Source organism: Dermacentor variabilis, chromosome 1 (genome assembly GCF_050947875.1).
Source record: "Dermacentor variabilis isolate Ectoservices chromosome 1, ASM5094787v1, whole genome shotgun sequence".
Classification (NCBI taxonomy): Eukaryota; Metazoa; Arthropoda; class Arachnida; order Ixodida; family Ixodidae; genus Dermacentor; species Dermacentor variabilis.
Window position 1 is genome coordinate 62724525 of NC_134568.1, and position 21881 is coordinate 62746405.

Consider the following 21881-nt stretch of genomic DNA (forward strand, 5'->3'; position numbering starts at 1 on the left):
CGCATTATTTGGCACATGTATATCATATCGTTCGGAGATCTCAGGAGCTCGTAAATGAGAAACAACCGCTTTCAGTAACCTGAGGCACCATGAAAATGGCACGTACAATGTTGCGCTTGTCGAAGTGCGATGCCATAGCACGGAACACCTCTCCAGTTGGAAACAATTTCCTCCCTGTATTAAAGGGACGCAAACACAATGAGTCTGAGCAAATAGTGAATCGAGAGAAAGAATGCGTACATATATATATATATATATATATATATATATATATATATATATATATATATATATATATATATATATATATATTATATATATAGTCATATTATGAGAAGCCAACAAACACTGACACCAAGGACAACATAGGGGAAATTACTTGTGCTGTATAAATGAAATAAAGAAACGATAAATTAGTGGAAATTAAAGTGGATGAAAAAACAACTTGCCGCAGGTGGGAGCCGAACCCACAACCTTCGCATTTCGCGTGCGATGCTCTACCAATTGAGCTACCGCGGCGGCGTTTCCCCATCCACTTTCTTGGGTATTTATGTGTACTAGTAGAACCCTGGGAGTGTTAGCCAGCGCCACCACCCAGGTCTCTGGGTGGTGGCGCTGGCTAACACTCCCAGGGTTCTACTAGTACACATAAATACCCAAGAAAGTGGATGGGGAAACGCCGCCGCGGTAGCTCAATTGGTAGAGCATCGCACGCGAAATGCGAAGGTTGTGGGTTCGGCTCCCACCTGCGGCAAGTTGTTTTTTCATCCACTTTAATTTCCACTAATTTATCGTTTCTTTATTTCATTTATACAGCACAAGTAATTTCCCCTATGTTGTCCTTGGTGTCAGTGTTTGTTGGCTTCTCATAATATGACTAATAAAAATCGGGCCCCTCGGTTAACCCCCTCTCTTCTCCTGTATTATATATATATATATATATATATATATATATATATATATATATATATATATAGAGAGAGAGAGAGAGAGAGAGACTGCCTAAAAGCGAGCCATTCTTATTGAATTACTAGAAATCCTTGAGGCAGGAGTTATCTGGTATCTGGCCCGTGCGTTCGATGAGGAACTGGTCCCTCAACTCTCCTGCAGAATCATTTCTCCTTTTCATAGTTCTCTCTCCATCGAGGCTACAATTGTCACGCCTCAAAGTCAGAAGAAACAAATATCCGACAATTTGGAATACTGATTCTCGATTCAAAACACGAATCGAACAGGAGAGAATGTTCAATTCGTATTCGAAATCTCGAATATTCACCCACCCCTAATTATTGAGCAATCCTCCTATAGCCTAGAACCCGACATGATAAGTGTGTTCAGTACATTCGCATGCTTGTGCTTGCGATCTTGAGCATGTTATGCAGCTGGACATTTCGCTGACTTCATTGCGGGTAGGTCTTAATGTTTCCGTATAAACGGGATAAAATAAACACAAATTCCATCAAAGCTATTTCCTGCCCAAAAATTCTTTATTTTAGAACTGATTCATGCCCGTGTTGCATTTTATTTTTCTGCACGTGGCACTTTTGGGCAATTTCTTTTTTCCTTTAATTCCTTTTTTTTTTCTTGCTTGTGCCGGATCACCCGCAAGAAGCGAGCGCAACAACAGAGACAGAGAAAAAACAACTGCAAAAGGTTAAGGTATTGCCGCTTCTTGCTGCCTATATATATATATATATATATATATATATATATATATATATATATATATATATATATATATATATATATATATATATATATATATATATATATATATATAAAGAATTAAAGAATGGCGTTATCCAGCGATCCTCAGATCTCGTTGGAGATTACGAAACATGTATTACGATATGTATTAGATTACGAAACATGCCCGTTACGAGTCAGAAGCTTTAGGGTGTAAAAAATAATAATAATAATAAAGGAAATGGAAAACACCCTTAGCCGTTTCTGCGAAGTGAACTCTGGAAACTCGGAACCAGGAGTTTATGTTTGTTCATTTGTTCTTGGCGACTACTTCGCAGGCGCACTTCGAAGTCAAATAACATCGTTTTTGTTCCTCTTTCGCCCCGTATACCACCGCGCCGCACACACCCTAAGGCAGAAGATGTATAAATTCGGTGCACTGTTAATCCTGTTCGACATCACGCCTAATTATACTGTTTGTGCCGCCGTAACAAATCCACACTTTCTATTAGGGGATCTAGCTGATCATGTATCATAAGTATCGAAATCGTCGTAAACGTCCCTTTGCGTTAATGATCCCCCCCTCCCCCCCACGTTTCTGCTTCAATACACCTCTTCGCTAAAAGAATAGCCCAGAGCCCACTTCTATGCTCACAAAGGCGCTTTACGCGGGAAGTCACGCTTCGGGTATGTCTTGCCGTATGCTTTCGGGCAGACCTGGTCAGTTATACGTAATCGCAAAGGTACGAGACAAACGATTTTACGTCGTAGTAGATGTTATGTGTCTAGTAACATAGTCACTCAAATTTCATTTTATACCAAGCCAAACTTCCTTCATCCCTCTTTGACGCGTCGAAATTAGTTATGAGAGAGGTTTTTTAGCGCACGAAAAGGGACGAAGGACAGTGGCAAGACGCGGACACAGCTCTAACCTTCAACAATTGTTTTATTCCACAAAGCGGTACACATATATATAGGGAACAGACACCACCATACGCATGCGCATATGCACTGATTTTTAGTAAGATGAGACAGCAACGAGACACGTGTAGGATGTAGGAGTAGGATGTATAGGATGTAGAAGTTCTTAACCTTGGTTAGAGATGTTTCAAAATGCGCTGAAGGAAACGAAGTAGGAATGTGTATCTCGGCAGGTGTGGATGTTGTGTCGCGACCTAAGCCATCCACGCCAGCCGTGCCCTTAAAACGTGTGAAACAGTTCCTTTGTGAAAATAGCCTGGCACTGCTTCCTGCAGATAAAGAAGGTGGTTTTGTGGTCATCCCGCATAATTCGTTGAAACAGAAGGTAGATGAGGCTTTGGATTCCGTGTTTCATAGCAGGAGTGATGTCTCACTTGCGAAAGTGAAATTAGAAGCTAAGAAGCTTTGTCAGAAATTAAACCTGAGTAAACTGGTCCGCGAAATCGAAAGTAAAAAATCTGGGAGCCTTGAAATGTTTTTTTCGATCAAAACCCATAAACCAGAATGGCCACTGCGTATTATAGTGTCAGAAGGTGGAACTCGGCAAAAGTCCGTAGGTCTTTTTCTTCAACGCAAGTTGAAATTGCTACCAGTGAATGATCCTTTTCTGACGAAGAACTCAGAAGAAGTAATAGGTTACCTGAAGACGCATGTAGGCAGTAAGTTGAAAGCTTTCTCTATAGATGTAAAAGATCTATATTATTCACTGCCACATAATGAGTTATTAGTATGTGTTCAAGAGGCTATTGATGCTTACGATGAACTGAAGTTTGTAAACACCATCTGCATATCTACACAGGGTTTTCTTGAACTATTGTCCATGTATCTGCGCTCGACGTTCTCCAAGTGGGATGGAAGTGTTTATCTTCAAAAACAAGGAATTTGCATTGGTTCCTGTATTGCGCCAATATTAAGTGACCTTTGTCTTGCTCGTGTAAACAGGATACTGGATGCCAAATTAGAAAATTCAAATGTAAGAAAGGTGTATAGGTACGTTGACGACTACCTTGTGCTTCTCGATCCAAATCCTAGCGGGGAGGTTTGTCTTGATGTCACGCAAGTGCTAGATCTTTTCAACAAGTGTTTACAACCGCTCACTGTTACACATGAAACGCCACAGGATAGTACTTTGCGATTCCTCGATATTAGAATGTTTTTTGAAGGACACCAGGTGTGCTGGGCATATGAACCAAGGGCGAACAAGCCGCTACTGCCATTTTCATCGGGCCACTCAAAGTTAGTTAAGAGGGGCATCGCAAAGTCAACCTTAATGAATGCGCTTCGCCGCTCATGTCCTCACAACTGTCTGTCTAGATTTCTGGCGCAAGTGAATCGCCTGAAACAGGCCGGTTTTCCGCAGCATATCATCACAACTGTGGCCGAAAGTCTCCTTAAGACCACAAAACGCGGGCGACAGGATGAGCGGTGTACTTCACCGGAAAATGCGGGAGTGAAGCAGAAACGCGCAATCATACCGTACATCCACGATATTTCGCACAGACTGAAGAAGATTGGCAATAACGCAAATGTAAGCGTCATCTTTTCAGCGCCAATCAAGCTGTCCAACTTTTGCAAGGCTAGCTACTGTGGTTCTGAGAAGCCCAGTTGCCGGACAAATCACAAGGAATGTCACGTTCCTTGTGAGAACAATATCGTGTATGAACTACCCCTGTCGTGCGGCAAAAAATACATCGGCCAAACGGGAAGGTGTGTAAATGATAGGTTGCGTGAACACGCAAATAATGTGCGAACTGGAGGAGTGGGGCATCTGGCTTTTCACTGCAGAAAACATGGATGCAGCCCCATTTATAAACAGTGCACGGTGATAGGAAGAAGCCCGACGCAAACAACACGTGAGATAATTGAAGCGGCGAAGATCGCTAATTTGGGGAGCGCTTGTGTTAGCGCGCCTTCAATGTATCTTTCGAAAAAAAGAATTCATTTTTTAAACGTGACACAGAGGGTGGCCTGATGGAGATGACATTTTAATCTTGCAATTACAAAAAAAAATTTTTTTTTGGCTATACATGGTCGTTTTTCATCTTCGATATCATCCTACACGTGTCTCGTTGCTGTCTCATCTTATTAAAAATCAGTACATATGCGCATGCGTTCGGTGGTGTCTGTTCCCTATACATATGTGTACCGCTTCGTGGAATAAAACAATTGTTGGAAGTTAGCGCTGTGTCCGCGTCTTGCCACTGTCCTTCGTCCCTTTTCGCGCGCTAAAAAACATCAGTTATGAACAAACACGCCCTAACCTACGCTCTTTCTAGTTATGAGAGAAAGGGAGAGAATGTGTAACAGAAAACGTTGTCTCGCTGCTCACCCAGTACGCTAATCCATCTACCGAGTATGGTGTACAAAGTGGCACCTGTACAAACAAGACGTACTCTCACGACCCACACGAGTGCGCACACTCAGTGCTATAACGTGCAGTAATCATATGAGGCCGCGCAATGGACCGCAGAAAACTGAGAAGCGCCTTCGTTTGCGCAAGGCGCTAAGGCGCAGTGTCCCCAAGGGCGACGTTCTGAATGCTTAACTCACAGCTCCATGCCTAAAGTTGCCAACAAATAAACTATGCTAACGAGTCCGGCGAAATTCTCGGCATGAGCTCTGCGGGTAGAAGTTGGACAAAATTGATCTTCCAGGTGATGTGTGGCATTTTTGGGCATGATTTTACGCGTATAGGACTGTCGTGCCGCAAACTGATGTCCTGCTTCTGTTCAACTGCTATATACTACGTGACTTCTTAGCATCCTTAAAACGAGGCGAGGTTGCCGGAGCCTATACGTGACTGAATTTCTGGATTAGCCATTCTTTGGCACAGTTTTACTGTGCCAAAGAATAATGTTTTTTTCTATTTTTTCCCCCCAGCAGTAACGCGCACGTGGAATTAGTGCAATGTCCTTCGAAGTGTACTCAGTTTGCCAAGTGCCAACACACGCTCCCAGAAAATCGGATGAATGAAACTAATTTTTCTTTGGACGTCCAGAAGAAGACAAAAGAACTCGTTGGTCGCCTCTACTTACTATAAAAGGATTACTAGTAACTTTCACAAACGTGACATGAAAGCGTTTTTTTTTTCTCACCTCCGCTGTATATTTACAGCACCCCTCTTGACACTGCAGCTGGCTGTGGACGAAGTTGTGCAGTTAAATTGTTTGTGTGAGCTGCGCAGCTGAAAGACGGCCATTTCGCCTTCTCATCTACTGAACATTTGCGATGCGTGGTTCCCTTTCACTCGCCCACCCACCCACAGTTTTGTTTTCTTTCTGTGCTCTTCATTTCTGCTGCCGTTTCATTTGATTCTATAAAACGAGAGATTATAGTCACTCCGCGGCGTTGTGAATTGGGCTGCATAAGTATTTGAAAAATTATTTTCTGGGCCCGTATTTACAAAACGCTCTTACGCTAGAAGTAGTTCGTAAGAGCAAATTCTATAGCCTATCCTAATAGTGGGCATATTATTAGCGAAGGCGTGCAGCAAATGGCTTAGAGCACTTAGAAACGGAAAACTTTGTGAATTCGGACCTTGGTCTTTTACGTGCCGAAAAACACGATATGATTATGAGGCACACCGTGGCGGGGGACTCTGGAATAATTTCGACCACCTGGTGGTCTTTAACGTGTACCCGATGCACGTTGCACGAGCGTTCTTGCGTTTCGCCCGCATTCAAATGCGGCCGCCTCGGCCGCGATTTGACCTCGCGCTCTTGGCATTAGCAGCGGAGCGCCAAAACCACCGTGCCACCATGGCGGGTCGCGTAAGTGTCCTTTTAGCGCAATCCCACCGTAGGAATCCAGGAGAGACCTTTTATCGCGACCTTCGTGAAGATGATAAAGCTAGAGACAATTTCGCTTGAATTTATTCACTTTCCAGGCACAGTGCTCTGTCGGGAGTGTAGTCCTCACAAGCCATCACTCTGCACGCCTCTGAGGTCGTGCATGAGCGAGCGCTAGGAGAAACGAACGTAAATGGGCGCATACACAGAAAGCTGTTCCGCTAGAATGTTTCGTAAAACCGATTCCAGCCAATCCTACTGTTTGACACATTATTAGCGAAGGCGGTTGGCCAATGGCCAAGGAAGCACTTACGGACGAAAAATTTTGGGAATGAGGAATTTGTGGCGATGTTAGGACACGTATACCGTGCAGTATTTTGCGCCAGGCAAGGCTCGTTTCACAGCAGTGAGTGGCTGCCCACGGCTCGCAAGATTTCGCGGCGTCGAGCCTTGGCGTCGCTATTGCCTCTTTCGCCTGGAAGAAGACCGGCTCGCCCGGGCGAATAATACACTCGCATAATCTCTATGCTCTCATGTTCGAGCTGGCGAAAAGATTCAGCACTGCCGTCATCCTGCGCTTCGTGCTCCAGAGAAGCAGCTAATGAGTGCACAGCAACCTTACGCCATCGTAATAGAAGCGAAGAACTCGAGCACTTGACGATAACATTTATTTACGCTCTGTAGCACGGCATTATCACGTTTTCAGAGATAAGACTGCGCCCGAACCACGGCTCGCACCCGTTTCGGCGAATGTGGCCGCCGCGTATATGCCCACAGTTTGCACTTACGCGCTTTTCCTTTGTCTTTATTAGACCTAAAGCTGAAGCGGGCTTTTGGCGCGAATAATGCAAATTTAGCGCGCGTTTCGTTTTGGTTTCCATATCCTGCTTTCGCCTATTTCCTGCCCCCCCCCCCTCCTCCCTTGTTAGAAAGTTTCCGCTTTTGCAGTGCCAGACTGTAGAGCTCGTTTCTTGGGATTGCTCTTCGAGATGAAAGTCCTTTGAGCAGCCGTATGGCGACTTATTTTTCCTATATTTATGTTTCCTTTTGCGCTTTTTTAATGCCTGCAGTTCAAGGGCGGTCACGAGGAAAACGAAAGAAGTGAAGCGTGCAGCTCGCCGTTACCGGCGTCCTCTCACCCTTTGTCGGCTTGGTAACTGCAAGGTCGACCCCTTCTTTGCGCTGTGATTATCAGGAGTCCAGTTACTCTTGCAGAGCCGCCGCGCCCTCGCCCACAACCTCCTACCCTCACGGAGACAGCTAGCGCAATGAACGGTCACGTTTTTTTGAAATTGTTACTGTTATATATATATATGTGTGTGTGTGTATACGTGTGGGCGCATTTGGCCGTTCTCGCCACACACGTGGCAGGACGCCACTAATGGGAAATATATGAATACGACGGGGCGTGAAAACTGTGAGAGGCAGGCATGATGTCGTGCTCCGAAAGGATACTGTCCTTGCTCGCGGTTTATCTTACGCATGTCTTTTCGCTTCAGCTCACAGCAACCTTCTCGTGTGCAATAGCAGCTAAAGGGAAAATGCAGGCTCATGAGTCATTGGCGTGCAGAATGCGTGTCATTCGGAGCGCCAACGCACCGATGCGTGCCCTAGGTGCCGCGCGCTTTGAAAGACGACACCGCAGTGGCTACCACGCATGGTTCGGAAGCAATGAAAACGCGCCCTGTCCTCGACCTCTGAAACATCGCAAACACAGTTCGAACCTTGCAGAAAAGCGCCAGGCAGTTGAAAACGAAATGCGTCCTGCGTGCGCTGTCTCATCGCTGCCGATTGGCGTTGCTTGCGCCGGTCTTTGTATGGCGTTTGCAAGCGCCGTGATTATACAGCGAAACAGACACGAAATGTGAAGCGGCTCTGTCGACCGTTCAGAAAACTCCTAGACAGGCAATCGCGGTAACCGACGAATGAACGCTAATAAAGAGGTGACCCATCAAAATCACTGGATCGCGCAGCACTGGAAGCCTGCGCGAGCACCAGATCAGTCAACAAGCTCAAGAAGTGTAGTCTCGACTGCCTAGTCACTTTTAATGGCCTCAACAGTAATTCTGTGCAATAAGCTTCCGAACGCCTACGCAGCAAGTCTCGCAGCCCCTCTTTACGTTATATATGTGTAGTGAGGAAGCTTACGTGGTGCGATCTTAGTCATCCGCTTTAGCTTAATTGCAGCGCGTGTTCTGGGTGCACGGTGAGCAGCTGTACACTATTGATATGCATTCGCGTACCGTGAAGGGGGGCTAGATTAATGAACAATGTGCTCTCCAACAAACCGCTGATTTCAAAACACGTGTACTCAGACATGTGCCGTGGTGTTCTATGTTGTGTAGCGTGCAGCCCCACGTAATTGTAGTATATATAGGGTTGGTGTGGCCCCGCACCACGGGCATTCGTCCCTGTAGGCTGTGGGGTGTACGCGATATAATATGTATAGGTTCGTGTAAGTGCCTGTCTGGAGCCTACCCCAGACAGCGGCTGTCTTTAGATTTCTATGGGGTGGTGGATATCGCAAGCACCACGAGGGAGCAATGGGAGGCACTGCTGTCCAGCTCGGCCCTCGACTACCAGCTCAAGCTGATCCAAGGAGCTGAGGAGATGGCAAGAGCCAGCGGAGCCCTGGACTAGGGGCCCCGACCATTAGCGATCATTCCGATTATTCTTTTAATAAAGTTTATCGATACTATCCTATCAGGCACGTGCGCAGGCACGCAATATACAGCAAGCACATATCTATCATTGAAGGGCAAATGGACAGAGCTTCCGATAGCCATGCCACAAGCTGTTTACAGGCATGCTCTACAAGTGTAAAAAGAGACAACACAATGAACCAAGCACCGTCCTGACAAAGAGCACTGTGGCCAGGACGCGTAGGGGCGTTTGAGAAATGATTTTTTTAAAACACACAAACACCAAATATAACTTAATTTTTGTCTGCGGTGCATCGTCCACGCCTGTAGAATTCGCTTACTTTAAGTACCATATTTTACGGACTATAGTCCGCAGCCGGCGTACACACTGTAGTCCGCAGGTGCCGATTTGGGCTTAAAATAAAAAAAGAAGTTTTTCTTAGATAGTCCGCACCCGCTGTATAGTCTGCAGGCCCGAAATTCCACAGAAATGAGGTGTTTTAGCTTGTCTGCAACCAGTGAACTTTGGGTAAGGAAAGATTTTATCGTCGAGCAATAAATGCCTTAGTTAATTGTTAGACTCTATATATGAGTCGATAGTGAAAGCCATCAAAATCACTTTCGTCGGGGCTGCCTAAACAAAAGAAGTCAAGCATGTGGGTTTCGACGAACCGATGTCTTGCGACATGAGGGAGCTAACGTACACGAGGAAGCTTCTGATTATGGAAACAAAATAATTACAGTTATGTCCTTCGATAAGCATGTAAAATTGAAAGCTGTTGTTCTCGCTTCCGAAGTGCAGTGCATCTGTGTTTTTCAGACGCACGTCGACATCTGCAAGTGCGCCCAAATTGTCTTAAATTTATTTTTTTCTATTGCGTGGTCGATCGAAGAGAAGCTATCTATGTTTTACTGCCTCCTCTGGTATAATGCTCGTTTTAGCATTATATAGCGGCTTAGCGAATGATAAAAAAAATCACCCACTGAATGCGAAACAGTTTGAAACTTTTCCGAGTCTTTGTTGTCGGTATATACGTATATAATCGATGCAGCGCCATGATAAAGTACCAAATACGCTGTACTAGACGCACAATTTCTTTATACACGTATTTATTTAACCCGCTGTAGTAGTCAAGTGGCCCTGGCGTTTCGCAGCCGAGCCCGAGTTCGCAGATTCGAATCCCGGCCGCGGCGGCTGCATTTCGAGGAGGGGGAAATCCAAAGACGCTCGTGTGTTTTGACTTAGAGCACGTTGAAAGCCCCGGGTAGTCAAAATGAACCTGGTGTCTTCCTCTACGGCGTGCCTCATAATCAGTTACTTAAAACGGCACGTAAAACCACAGAATTTTATTTAGTTAATTATTAATTACCTACGCAGTTTGTGAACCGTTGTTACGTTTATTATTTGTATGTAACTCGGAAAATTGTTTCATCGGCATTTGCCGACATGTGTATTTACACGTAATGTTTGCTTATGCTGTTGAGCGCAGCGCCCCAGTTAGGAACACCGCAGCCGTGCTAGATAGCAAGACACCTAACCCCCTCCAATTCCGCTTCCTTGCCTCTCTAATTCCCGCAACCCGCTCGATTCGATTACGAAATAAATTATTGCTCCGTCCCGCTTTTTGCCTGTATAATTAACCTACCTATACGCAAAGATACTCTTTGTCGCAAAGGATCGAGTTAGTGAAACGGCAATAAGTCAAACAGGGGATCACATAACCCAACCTCTTGAGAAAAAAACAATGGCCGTGGCAGCGGAAATCTACCATAGACGGGCAATCGACGCAGCCGTTCAAGGGCGCAGCTGTGCCCAGGAGGAACGTGGCGAACTTGTTTTCCTCCTTCGGTATAGGTCAGCACACGCTCAAAACCATTGCTCAAGGCCACTCAGAGCCATGGCGTGCACCGCAAATGCGTACAACGAAGGCTCCGTTTACGAGGCAATGTTACCTCCCATACGGAGTCGTTATAGTTGCCACGCCGAGTGGCATTGCCGTTAAGCTATAGGCAAACCGATTTCTGCAGGATTGTAAGGCACCGAAGTATTGGGCATCGACATTTTCGGTCAATCCAATCTGTTTCGCAAACAAGAGCGGCCACGGCAGAGTCGTGGTACAGGCCATCGAACAGCAAAGCACTATATATATATATATATATATATATATATATATATATATATATATATATATATATATATATATATATATATATATATACGCAATACTGCGACACTGAAGTTGATTTGATATTCGCAGACGTTGAGACCGGCGAAAAGCTTCCCTCGCACGTCAATCACAGAGAGGAGTAGAGCTTGCGGTGGGGGGTTTGAGCCTATGGAATTCCGTGACAATTATACGTTTTTCACTAGGGGCCACGTTTTTATTGGTAACTTGATGGATTTTAACGTATTAAAGGGAAGCTTAGGGGACATATGAGCTAGTGCCCTGTAGTGGAGGGCTCCGGATTCATTTCGGCTCTCTGGGATTATTTAGCGTGCCCGCAAAGATCACCGCACGAGCGTTTACAGCTATACCCCCTTCAGAATGCGGCCTCCATGGCCAGGAATTGAATCCGCGACGTCTTGAGTCGCAGAAGAGAGTCAGTTAGTCGCAGCTTTGGAGAAATTAAGCTGCAAATTGTGGCCATGTGGTCAAGCAATGTGGCCGGCACAAGCGTAATTCGCAGATTTCCTAGCAATGTCTTGCACAAGTTACTTTCAGAGCCCTGTGTACCACTGCTCTTTTGCGCTATAAAGCTGAAATAGTGTGCTGCATTGATTCGGAAAAATAAAATAAGAGGACGCGCGACTTGCGTCGTGGAAACTACGCAACCCTTCTGGCACATTGCAACTGGACACGTTCATCGGCAAGCGAAGGAACTTCCCCGTACGATATAAGAAGCTTTGTGCACAAATCGAAGGCCACCCGGTAGACATACATGTGCGAATTGAAGTGACTCTAAACAAGAGTAATAGAGAAGCAAGTGATAAAAGAAGCAACGCATACATTCGCGCACGTGTGAGAGTGTTCTAAGAGTGCATGCATGAATAATTCAGCTCGTCTGTTTCGTACAGTCAGGGCCCGTATTTTGTGACGTTCCGCTTCATTTTCCATTTATTTTGTCTTACCACGCGGTGTGCCGAGTGGCCGATTCCGGCGATCACGGCAGCGTGCGAGTCACTCCCGAGCCGATGACGAGAGGCGGGAAAATTGAAAATGGAATGGGACGCGAGGAAATGCGATCCCCACAACATCCACTCCGGCGTTCCAAACCCTATAGTGTACTTTCGCATTTGGAGACGCGGACGCAGATAGAGTACTTCAGAGGAGGCGTGCGCTATATGGACGATTCTTCATCGACGACGAAACGTCAACGGTGCCATTTTCGTGCCTATTAAGTGGTAGCGAGCGCTGTTCTGCGGCGCGACCATTGTTGTCTTGGCTCACATACAGGGTGTTCCACTTAACTTTAGCCAAAGTTTTAAAATATGCATATCATCCGTAGCTGTACAGAACCAAGGTAATGTTGTTTTCCGTCGCTTGCAGATACTCAGATATATATATATATATATATATATATATATATATATATATATATATATATTTGCAATTTGCATAACTAGATAATTAGACTTAAGTATTTACCAACTCATCACATCACATCAAACATTATTTTAAGATGAAAAGTGTAAATGATAAAATTCTAGAGCAACATGAAAAACTCCCGATACAGCTTTCTGTCGCTCAATATGAGCTACATAAAAGTTTTTCCGAGCGTGATAGAAGCCCGCGAATACACGCAGTGCGCCTCGAGCGCCCAGTCGTGCAGCAATTTTGCGTGTGTTCGCGGGGTTCTTTAACGCTCGGATATATATATATATATATATATATATATAGAGAGAGAGAGAGAGAGAGAGAGAGAGAGAGAGAGCCCCACATAACTTGAGCCAAGAATTTAAAAACGAAAGGCGCGTTGGAAGCGAATTGAACCGAACACATACTATTCGCTATAGCCTATAGTAACTCAGACAATCTTTTGTTTTCCCCATAACTCCCTAAACAATTAAGTTTAATTACCCAACTTTTTAATTATTGGCTGAGGACCCCATGTATGATAGGCAGATTTGTAGTGCACCTTCAGAAACCACCGATCGAGTTGTGTCGTTTATGATACGTCTCACAGAGTCCTTTTTGCTGGTTGCAAAGAAAGACCGCGAAATATGAAAAGAAAGCCACGTGACGGAGCACTTGCGCAGTGTTATCGTGCTGCTTTGCTCTCAAGCGTGCGTTCGATGAACAAGGTTGGCTCCCGTCGGATGACGGCGAAAATGCATACTGCTGGCCGAGCGCTGACGATGAGACAAAGAACGCCCTGCCGCTTCTTCGTCGCCAGTCATGATGCAGCCGACATTGTTCACCGAACGCAGGCTTGAGAGCAGCACTATACCACTGCGCAAGCGCTCCGTCACGTGGCTTTTTTTTCATATTTCGCGGGCCTTCTTTGCAACCCGGAAAAAAAGGACTACATGAGACGTATCGCATAGGAAGCAACTCGATCGGTGGTTTCTGAAGGTGCTCTACAAATCTGCTTATCATACTTGGGGTCCTCAGCCAATAATTAAAAAGTTGGGTAATTAAACTTAAGTAGTGAGTTATGGGGAAAGCAAAAATTGTCTGAGTTAATATAGGCCAGTGCGAATAGTATGCGTTCGGTTCAATTCGCTTCTGACGCGCCTTTCATTTTTAAATTCTTGGCTCAAGTTACGTGGGACATCCTGTATGTACGTATAAAAGGAAGGCAGGGATGTTAATCAGTCAAGAGTCCGGTTGGCTACCCTGCGCTGGGGGAAGGAAGTAGGGGAATAGAAAGAAGGGAGAGAAAGAGAGAGATGTGGGTAGAGAGACGTCCACGAACAGCACTGCAGAGTCAAAGGCGCTCGCACAAGCCAGACGTTCTCAGAAAGCACAGAAGTGCCTTCTGCCTTCTGAACCGATGATCGGTGGGGACGGTGTTCTAGTACTGTCTGTTCACTCAGAAGACGATCATCTAGTTTCCCGAATGCGTTGGTCAGAGATTGTCTTTGTGCTTCAAGCTGAGGACAGTGGCACAATAGGTGATCAATGCTCTCGCCACAGCCGCAGACATCACGTGCAAGACTGTCAGCCAACTCATCAAATATTTTTATTAGATGAAAAGTGTCAGCGAGAAAGTTGTAGAACAACATGAAAAACTCCCGGTACAGCTTTCTGTCGCTCAATACGCGCTACATAAAAGGGTTTTTCACACTCAGGAAAACACTTTTATGTAGCACGTAGTGAGCAATAGAAAGCTGCACCGGGAGTTTCACATGTTGCTCTACAACTTTCCCATTGACACTTTTCATCTAATAATAATATTTAATGAGTTTGGTAAAATATTGAGACTAATTATGTAATTAGGCGGAATGTAAAAAATAATCGGAGTATGTCTGAGCGACGGCAAATGACATTACCTTGGTTCTGTCCAGCTACGTAGCATTTGCATTTTTTTAAAGTTTGGCTCAAGCTACGTGAAACACCTTCTGTGTCAAGCTCGACACCGCATTCGAGGATAGAAAAGACGTTCGGAGCGTGCTGGACAATTTTTCTGGCGGCACAGACCGATTTGGAGGGCTTGTGCTTCACGAGCCAAAAGTTTGCCTACAAGGCGGCCCCACGGGCAAAGCTTCGCCGTTCTCTGCGGAAGCAAACGTGCGCGTACGTTCGCCCACTGCTGCGGCGCCCGGTCGGGTGCTAATGAGCGCCGACCGCTGACGCGAGTCGACGCGCGCCGCCGTGTATCTCTCGGTTCACTACGTAACGCACGGACTGCTTACGGGGAAGCAACGTCCTTGCGCGCATACAGGGTGTTTTTGAGCGCGTCAACATTTTTTAAAGGGTGGCAGATGGCTAAATTCTAGTTTATGAGCCGGTCTACTCGAAGCGGCGGACACTACTTGCGCTAAAAATTGGAATGCAAAGTCGACTAATTAACAAGAATTCACTAATAAACTTTTTAAGCTAATTATCTTATGGCCCATATTGCAATTCACAAATTCTAGCCGTGGAGTTCGCAAGGCGGATCCACTTGGAACGAATTCTCAGGACGACACCAGTTTCGAGATATAAATTCCCGAACTTTGCGGAGAAATGCATCGGCGTTCCAGTTAGTTGTGCGCTTCAGTGCATGAAACGACGTTTTGTTAACAAATTAACTGGAACGCCGATCCATTTCTCCGCAAATTTCGGGAATTTATATATCGAAACTGGTGTCATATTGAAAATTCGTTCCAAGTGGATCCGCCTTGCGAACTCCACGGCTAGAATTTGTGAATTGCAATATGGGCCATAATGTAATTAGTTAAAACTTAATTAGTTAAAATTTAATTAGTCGATTTTGCCTCTCAACCTTTTGTGCAAGTATTGTCCGCCGCTTAGAGTAGACCAGCTCATGAACTAGAATTGCGATATCTGCCGCAGGCAACTTTTAAAGATTTTTGAAAGTGTTCGTTGAAACACCCTGTATATACAAGCGCATGATGCATGTTCTACGCACACCAAGCCGTATACGCGCGTGCATGTATAGTCTCCACGGCATGCAGCTGTGCCACTTAGCCACCTCGCACGAATGTACGATCGGGAAGGTTGTTGTTCTCCCACGAAGAGTGTGCGCCGATTGGTACGAAGTCAGACAACAGTGCCATGCGTGCGATTAATGACGTTAGGCGTTGTGTTTACCTCTCTTCTTTCTTTTTTTTTCTTTTTTCGTTCTTGTTCACATTTCCTCCTACCCACTGCGGAGGCTAAAACGAATGCATGGTGTTCTACAGCTAAAAACGTGGTCGCGACTCCTGGCCGCGGCGGTTCTATTCCAGCGGGCGCGGAATTCATAAACGCCCGTATATAGTTGTATTTTGGGCGCATATTAAGGAATACCACAATGGTGAAGATTAACCTCAAGGTCACCTGCCGTGGTTGCATAATGGCTATGGTGTAGGGCTGCTAAGCACGAGGTTGCGGGATCAAATTCCGGCGACCGCATTTGGATGGGGGCGAAAACACCCGTGTACTTAGATTTAGGTGCACGTTAAAGAGGTCCACATTATTACGGAGTACCTCTCTATGGCATGACTCATAATCAGATCGTGGTTTTGGCATGTAAAACCCAATAACTTAATTTTTTAAACCTCGAAGTATTCGCTACGACCTTGTCGTAAACTGTTTAACATAACGATGGTGAATAGCTTCATCAACAGACATAAAAAAAGAAGAAAAAAAATGAAACAAGATTTTGAGTGGCCGGTGGATTGTCAGGGGAGCCTACTAATCCTTTAGTTCAAGTGCGTACTTCTTGTGTTCAGTCACTGCTGCAGACTGACGCATATGAGGAAAGCACACAGACAGCGCACGAAAGCTATTGTCCGCTGTAACAGTGTTATCTTTTTTATTGAGAGCGGAGTTAAGGCACGCGAAAGAAGCAGTAGTAGTGATAAGATACTGAAACAGATATGGGAAAATCAAAAGGTTACGCTTCTTGTGCGACAAGACGTTTCTCTCTTAATCGTGGTGATATAGTCCAGCGTAACGAGGGCTACGCTACGCCGGCGAAAAGTGGACGCTGTACAGTCTAGCGTCAAGGCGCAGCTAGCGTAATCAGTGGCGTTCGGCACGCTTTGACGCGGCTGGCACGGGAACCGAACATGTCTATACACTCTTAAGCAAAATTACATCCTTTTGCCACACAACGATAATCGTCATCTGTCTTGCCCGCATTTCCTTTCTTTAACGCTGCGAGCCCGGTACTTTCCAGGAACGAACGGCATGGGCGTTCAGCGTGACATAGCATTCCCGACAAGAAAGTAGCGGGCGCGGCGTTTTCAAGAGAGGAAACGCTAGCAAGGCAGATTACGATTATCGTTGTGTGGCAGATATACACCCCAAAGGGTGCAAACCTCTTTTAGAGTGCATGTGTATACACTCTTAGGCAAAGTTACACCCTTTGGGGTGTATCTCTGCCACACAACAATAATCATCTGCCTTGCTAGCGTTTCCTTTCTTGAAAACGCCATGCCCACTACTTTCCTGTCGAAAATGCTGTGTCACGCTGATAACGCGCGAGCCGTTCGTGACTTGGGAAGCATCGCGCTCGCCGCGTTAAAGAAAGTAAATGCGGGCAAGACAGATGACGATTATCGTTGTGGGTCAAGATATGACACAAAGGGTGTAAAGTTTTCTGAGAGTGTATACAGCCGCGACGGTCCGGCCATTGTGGCACAGGCGCGCGGGTCGTTTACGTTTTTACGTTTTACGTTTACGTTTAATTTTACGTTTACTGTAAAGGCATCGCACACAGAAACTGAATCATGAGTTCGCCTAAACTTTAAATTTCATTTTATAACTCTTTTCACTCCTCTATCTTACACGATAACGGGCTTACGGAAAGCGAGAAAGAAAGAGAAAAAAGAATATGTTACCGGAAAGTAGCGCCGCAGGCTGTGACGCTGCAATATACCAAGAAGGATTTCGAAAGCGCGGACGAGTTTTTTGCCTGCGAGCCGTAATGGGAACGAGTTCAAACAAACCTGTGTGAAAAGAAGAGAGAGGTAGATACACGCAGACATCTGTGACAATGACAGGGTGTCTGAAGCGAAGCAGCAAGAACGCGAAGCTCATTTTCACATTTCTTTGAAAGTCTAGGAGGTTCTACAATGCGCTTCGCGAAGGTGACCATCACCGCGGGCGCATGAATGAAACGCGACAGCTGAGCGCACGTCGGTGCATTTGTGCGCGTATCGTACACTGCGCAGCGCGTCGCAACTGCCTCCCGGCGGCGGCGAGACCGACGACGACGACGACGTCAGTCGCCGCTCCGCCACGTGCTGCTCGCGTCGTGCGCCATCCTCGGGCTATTTTCCTTTTCTTTTTTTTATTCTCGTGCGGTACACGTTGTTGCCGTTCCCACGCGCACACCGGGCGCTCTCGTGCCGCGCCACGATTGCAGTTCGATTCTCGTGGCAGCATCGTTGGCGACCGACCAGCGACACCGTGGCGGCGCAGCCGCGCCACAGCCCGAAAGTGCCTGGAATGCACACACACGCACGTGCGCGTACACACGCTTTTTCCATCGAGAATACCGGCAGACAGGCGAGTTGAGACTGGCCCTCGGTGACTCCTATATTCGACGAGCACGCCTGTCTGGTCGTCATGGGATCGGCAACTACACCAGGTAAACTGCGCTGCAATGAGGCGGGAGGGAGGAGGGGGGGGGGGGCATTTTTTCTGTTTCCTGCGCTGGAGTAGCTTCCTGTTTCCCATGCTTCTTGATGGCGCGGTGCGATCGGCTCGGTTTGCCCGCTCACGTGTGCGGCGCTGCCGGAACAGCGGCGTGCGTAACCTCCGGCGGTCCCGTACGTGTCCCGTAGCTCTAGGTCCATTCTTTATTTTTATTGTCCCCCTCCCCGCCTCTTCGAAGGACCAAACGTTAATTACGCCGATCCTGTGGATTGGCCGCTTAATAGCGTTGACGGAATGCTTTTGTGGCACGTCTAACTTTCGCATCTGAAAACCGTTGATCCAACTTCGGTGCGCTTATCTCGCCACGTGTCGTTTTGCTTTTTCTTGCGCCTGTTTAAGCGATAAGCAATGCATTGGTTTAAGGGGGCTTGTTTCAACTATAGTCGCCGTGAAAGCGAACGGACTACATGAGGTGCTTCTTTTTAATGCAGTACTTCTTTCACTTGAATTTGATTGATTGATCCTATAACGTCCCAAAGTAACGCAGATTTCCTGTATTAGGGCGTCGTAGGGGAGGACTGTGGAATATTTTTTGCCAACCATAATTTTTGAAATGTGTACCCAAGCATTCGCACACGAGCGTTTTAGCATTGGATACACACATTTTGCCTACAAGTGGATTCTGCGGACGGAAATCGAACCGGAGACCTCCCGCACCACAGCAGAACGGATGTGCTATAGTTCCACGTGTGTGCCGCTCGCGTGCTGCTCATTATACATCAGCACAGGCTACCGCGACTGCATACATAGAGCTGTCTAAATGACCAGGGCCTCTGGGTGTAGACACCGCAGTTGAAAAAGCATAACAACTGGGGCAAACGCAAACAATGGTCGTGCAGTTAGCGCGAAGCTTCACGCAACATCTTGTCGCACAAAAGCTACAGGAGAGTTGGCTTGTAGGGCTAGCTGTGCGAGTATAGGGATAGTTTATTATTGCCCAAGATCGAACCGCGGAGTGGGCATGCAAGTAGTGCAAATTATACACCCCGGCGACTGTTCCTCGCATTTTAGAAACACATCACCGGCAGGGTACGCCCTTTACTCACGAGGCGCTGCGTGCGCACTCAAGGCGGAGTTGCACCGCCATATGCATTGGGCACGAATGACCTTCCACGCCTCCAAGCTTTACTCGGCCGTCAGCGTGCAGCAAAACGAGCGCGTGTGTCCGTGCCGCTGTCTCGACCTGGCCATTATATGCTTCGCGACATCCGCGTATCGGCCATGTGTCCGCGTGATGGGTCACATCGTCGTGCCTTGACAGGGTAATTTTGCTGACATATTTCTCGTACTCCTCTCGCCGGTGACCTCCTCTGCCCTGCAGTCGAAGCTGTAGCGGCGCTGCAGCTTTGCCTCTGCCGACGGCGTCCTGAAACAGTCACGTTCTTTCTCTTCGGCGCCTCGTTCTCTTTAGTGGGCTATACTGTTATGCAAAGGATAAAAAATCAACGAAACTGACACACATGTGCGCAATCATGTATTCGACATCGACACGTTTGACGTTGCGCTGAAGCACTCACGCTCTGCCGCACGTCAATGTATACGTTGACGCGCGGCTACAATTCGTAAATTCAAACGTATGCCCTAAAGTATTTAATTAGAAAGTTCATTATTGTAATTATGTTAGTTATTCAATTAAGCATTTTGATTCCGCGTCGAAGTAATGGTTGCCTCATCGAGTAATTTAGGTCAGGCAATTTTTGAAAATTTCGTGCGGTCAAAAAAAAAAACGCCTGGTATAGGTATAGCGTAGAATTTTATAGAGTAGTTCAATTACCCTCTTCCATTCGTCGCTGCATGCTTAAGACACCCGAACTTTGTATGTATGTATGTATGTATGTATGTATGTATGTATGTATGTATGTATGTATGTATGTATGTATGTATGTATGTATGTATGTATGTATGTATGTATGTATGTATGTATGTATGTATGTATGTATGTATGTATGTATGTATGTATGTATGTATGTATGTATCAGGGGCGTAGCCAGGGGGGCTTATGGGGCTTCAGCCCCTCCCCCCCCCCCCCGAAATTTTTTCGTGCTGTCCATGCACAGCCGACCAAAGTAACCCCCGGCGGCGGAAATCATTCTGAATTTTGTCTACAATGTCTTTTTCGCGCTCGAAAAGCCATTTCACCGCGAAAATTGCGAACTCGGGCTGGAATTCGCGCCAACGCCCATGCACCGGGAGTCACATAACGCAAGCAGCCCCATCCGAGCACAAAGTTTCAATGATGTTTTGATGGCGAACGGGCTCGCCGCAGCATATCCCGGAGGCCGCGGAATCTACACTCTAGCATGAATCTGCGGAGCGCGTGGATGTCAATTCCGAAACTTTATGGGTGTAAAGTTCTCAAAAACTTTTGATGTGAAATGTGCATTGACATTTCCAAACGTGTGCTTTAGATTTTTAATTGCGGAACTGCAATTGAAAATTATGTTCCCATACATATTTGACGCCAAAGGTTCATTAACTTTTCCTAAGTCGTACATCGGGCCATACAACGAGACAAGCCAGATCAACACACTATAGGACACGTTGACAAAGCACGCAGCAAGGCCTGATGAGACGAAGCCAACGAAGCTTTGTGGTGGTTTATTCGTGCCGTCATGTCAAATAAAAAATTTTTTTCACCTGCGCCAAAGCATCCAGCGAAGACACTAAAGTCAGTCAAGGTAACTACGCTCTCATTTATTTTTTCTACTTTCAAATTTAATCGCGAGGACATATTGAGGCTCTTCAATTTTTTTGTTCTCGCTCCCCTACCCGCGGGCTGCCAGAACCAGCCAGAGCGCATGCATTTTTCTCGTGTTGCCCCGACCACCGCGCGGCGCACTTCGGTGCGCGTTCGGTTTTCTCTGGCCGAGTGCATTTTCGCCCGGCTGAGCTTTGGACGCTTTCTAGCTAGCAGACGAGAAAAAGAAACAATGGTCGCTCGCCGCCATCACTGTGGGGACTCGACGGATTGCACCGCGTTCGCTTGAGCGCAACTTCTCCAGAAAGTCTTGTCTCGCCGGTGTAGGATACCGAGCAGTATGCGCATGGTGCTTGGTGGACCAAGCGTCTCGTGTTTTCTTCGATATTCTTTTAACAGCCACATTAGTTGCCCAAAGTAGGCATTCGATTGTGATCAACATACTTTCCTTTGCGTTTTTTTTTTTTTCATTACGGTGCCCCCGCCCCACAAAAGGAAAAAAAAAAAAACGTTGTTGCGGCGCAGCGAATTGTCGCACGGTGAAAGTTCTATTTTGTTACTTCATTTGCGGAAAGTAATGGGCCATGGGACGCTTCAGCTGCCGGATCCTCTTATTATATTATTGCGATAGCAATTATATGGACACTCTAGGCGCATTCTTGCCGTCGCCGTCGCCCTCATGTTCCGCATAAAGTCCAAGGGCGACAACATCGTGACCGTGCGCCGCATGCTGTATGTGCGAGTGAAAGCGTGTGGGGGGGGGGGGGAATAG

At 46.3% G+C, this 21881-nt stretch overlaps 1 protein-coding gene across 2 annotated transcripts in view; it reads left to right on the forward strand.

Moving 5' to 3' along the window:
• Nucleotides 1-21881, forward strand: part of LOC142578644 (long-chain-fatty-acid--CoA ligase 1) — a 211511-nt gene that overhangs the window by 5616 nt on the left and 184014 nt on the right. The window contains exon 1 of one of the 2 annotated variants that reach the window (XM_075688104.1): nucleotides 18095-18343. The exons of the other annotated variant lie outside the window; for it this stretch is intronic. Coding sequence (XP_075544219.1) covers nucleotides 18322-18343 — 22 coding nt within the window. The 5' untranslated portion in view covers nucleotides 18095-18321. Of the gene's footprint in view, nucleotides 1-18094; nucleotides 18344-21881 lie in introns of those variants that run through there. 2 annotated transcript variants of the gene reach the window in all.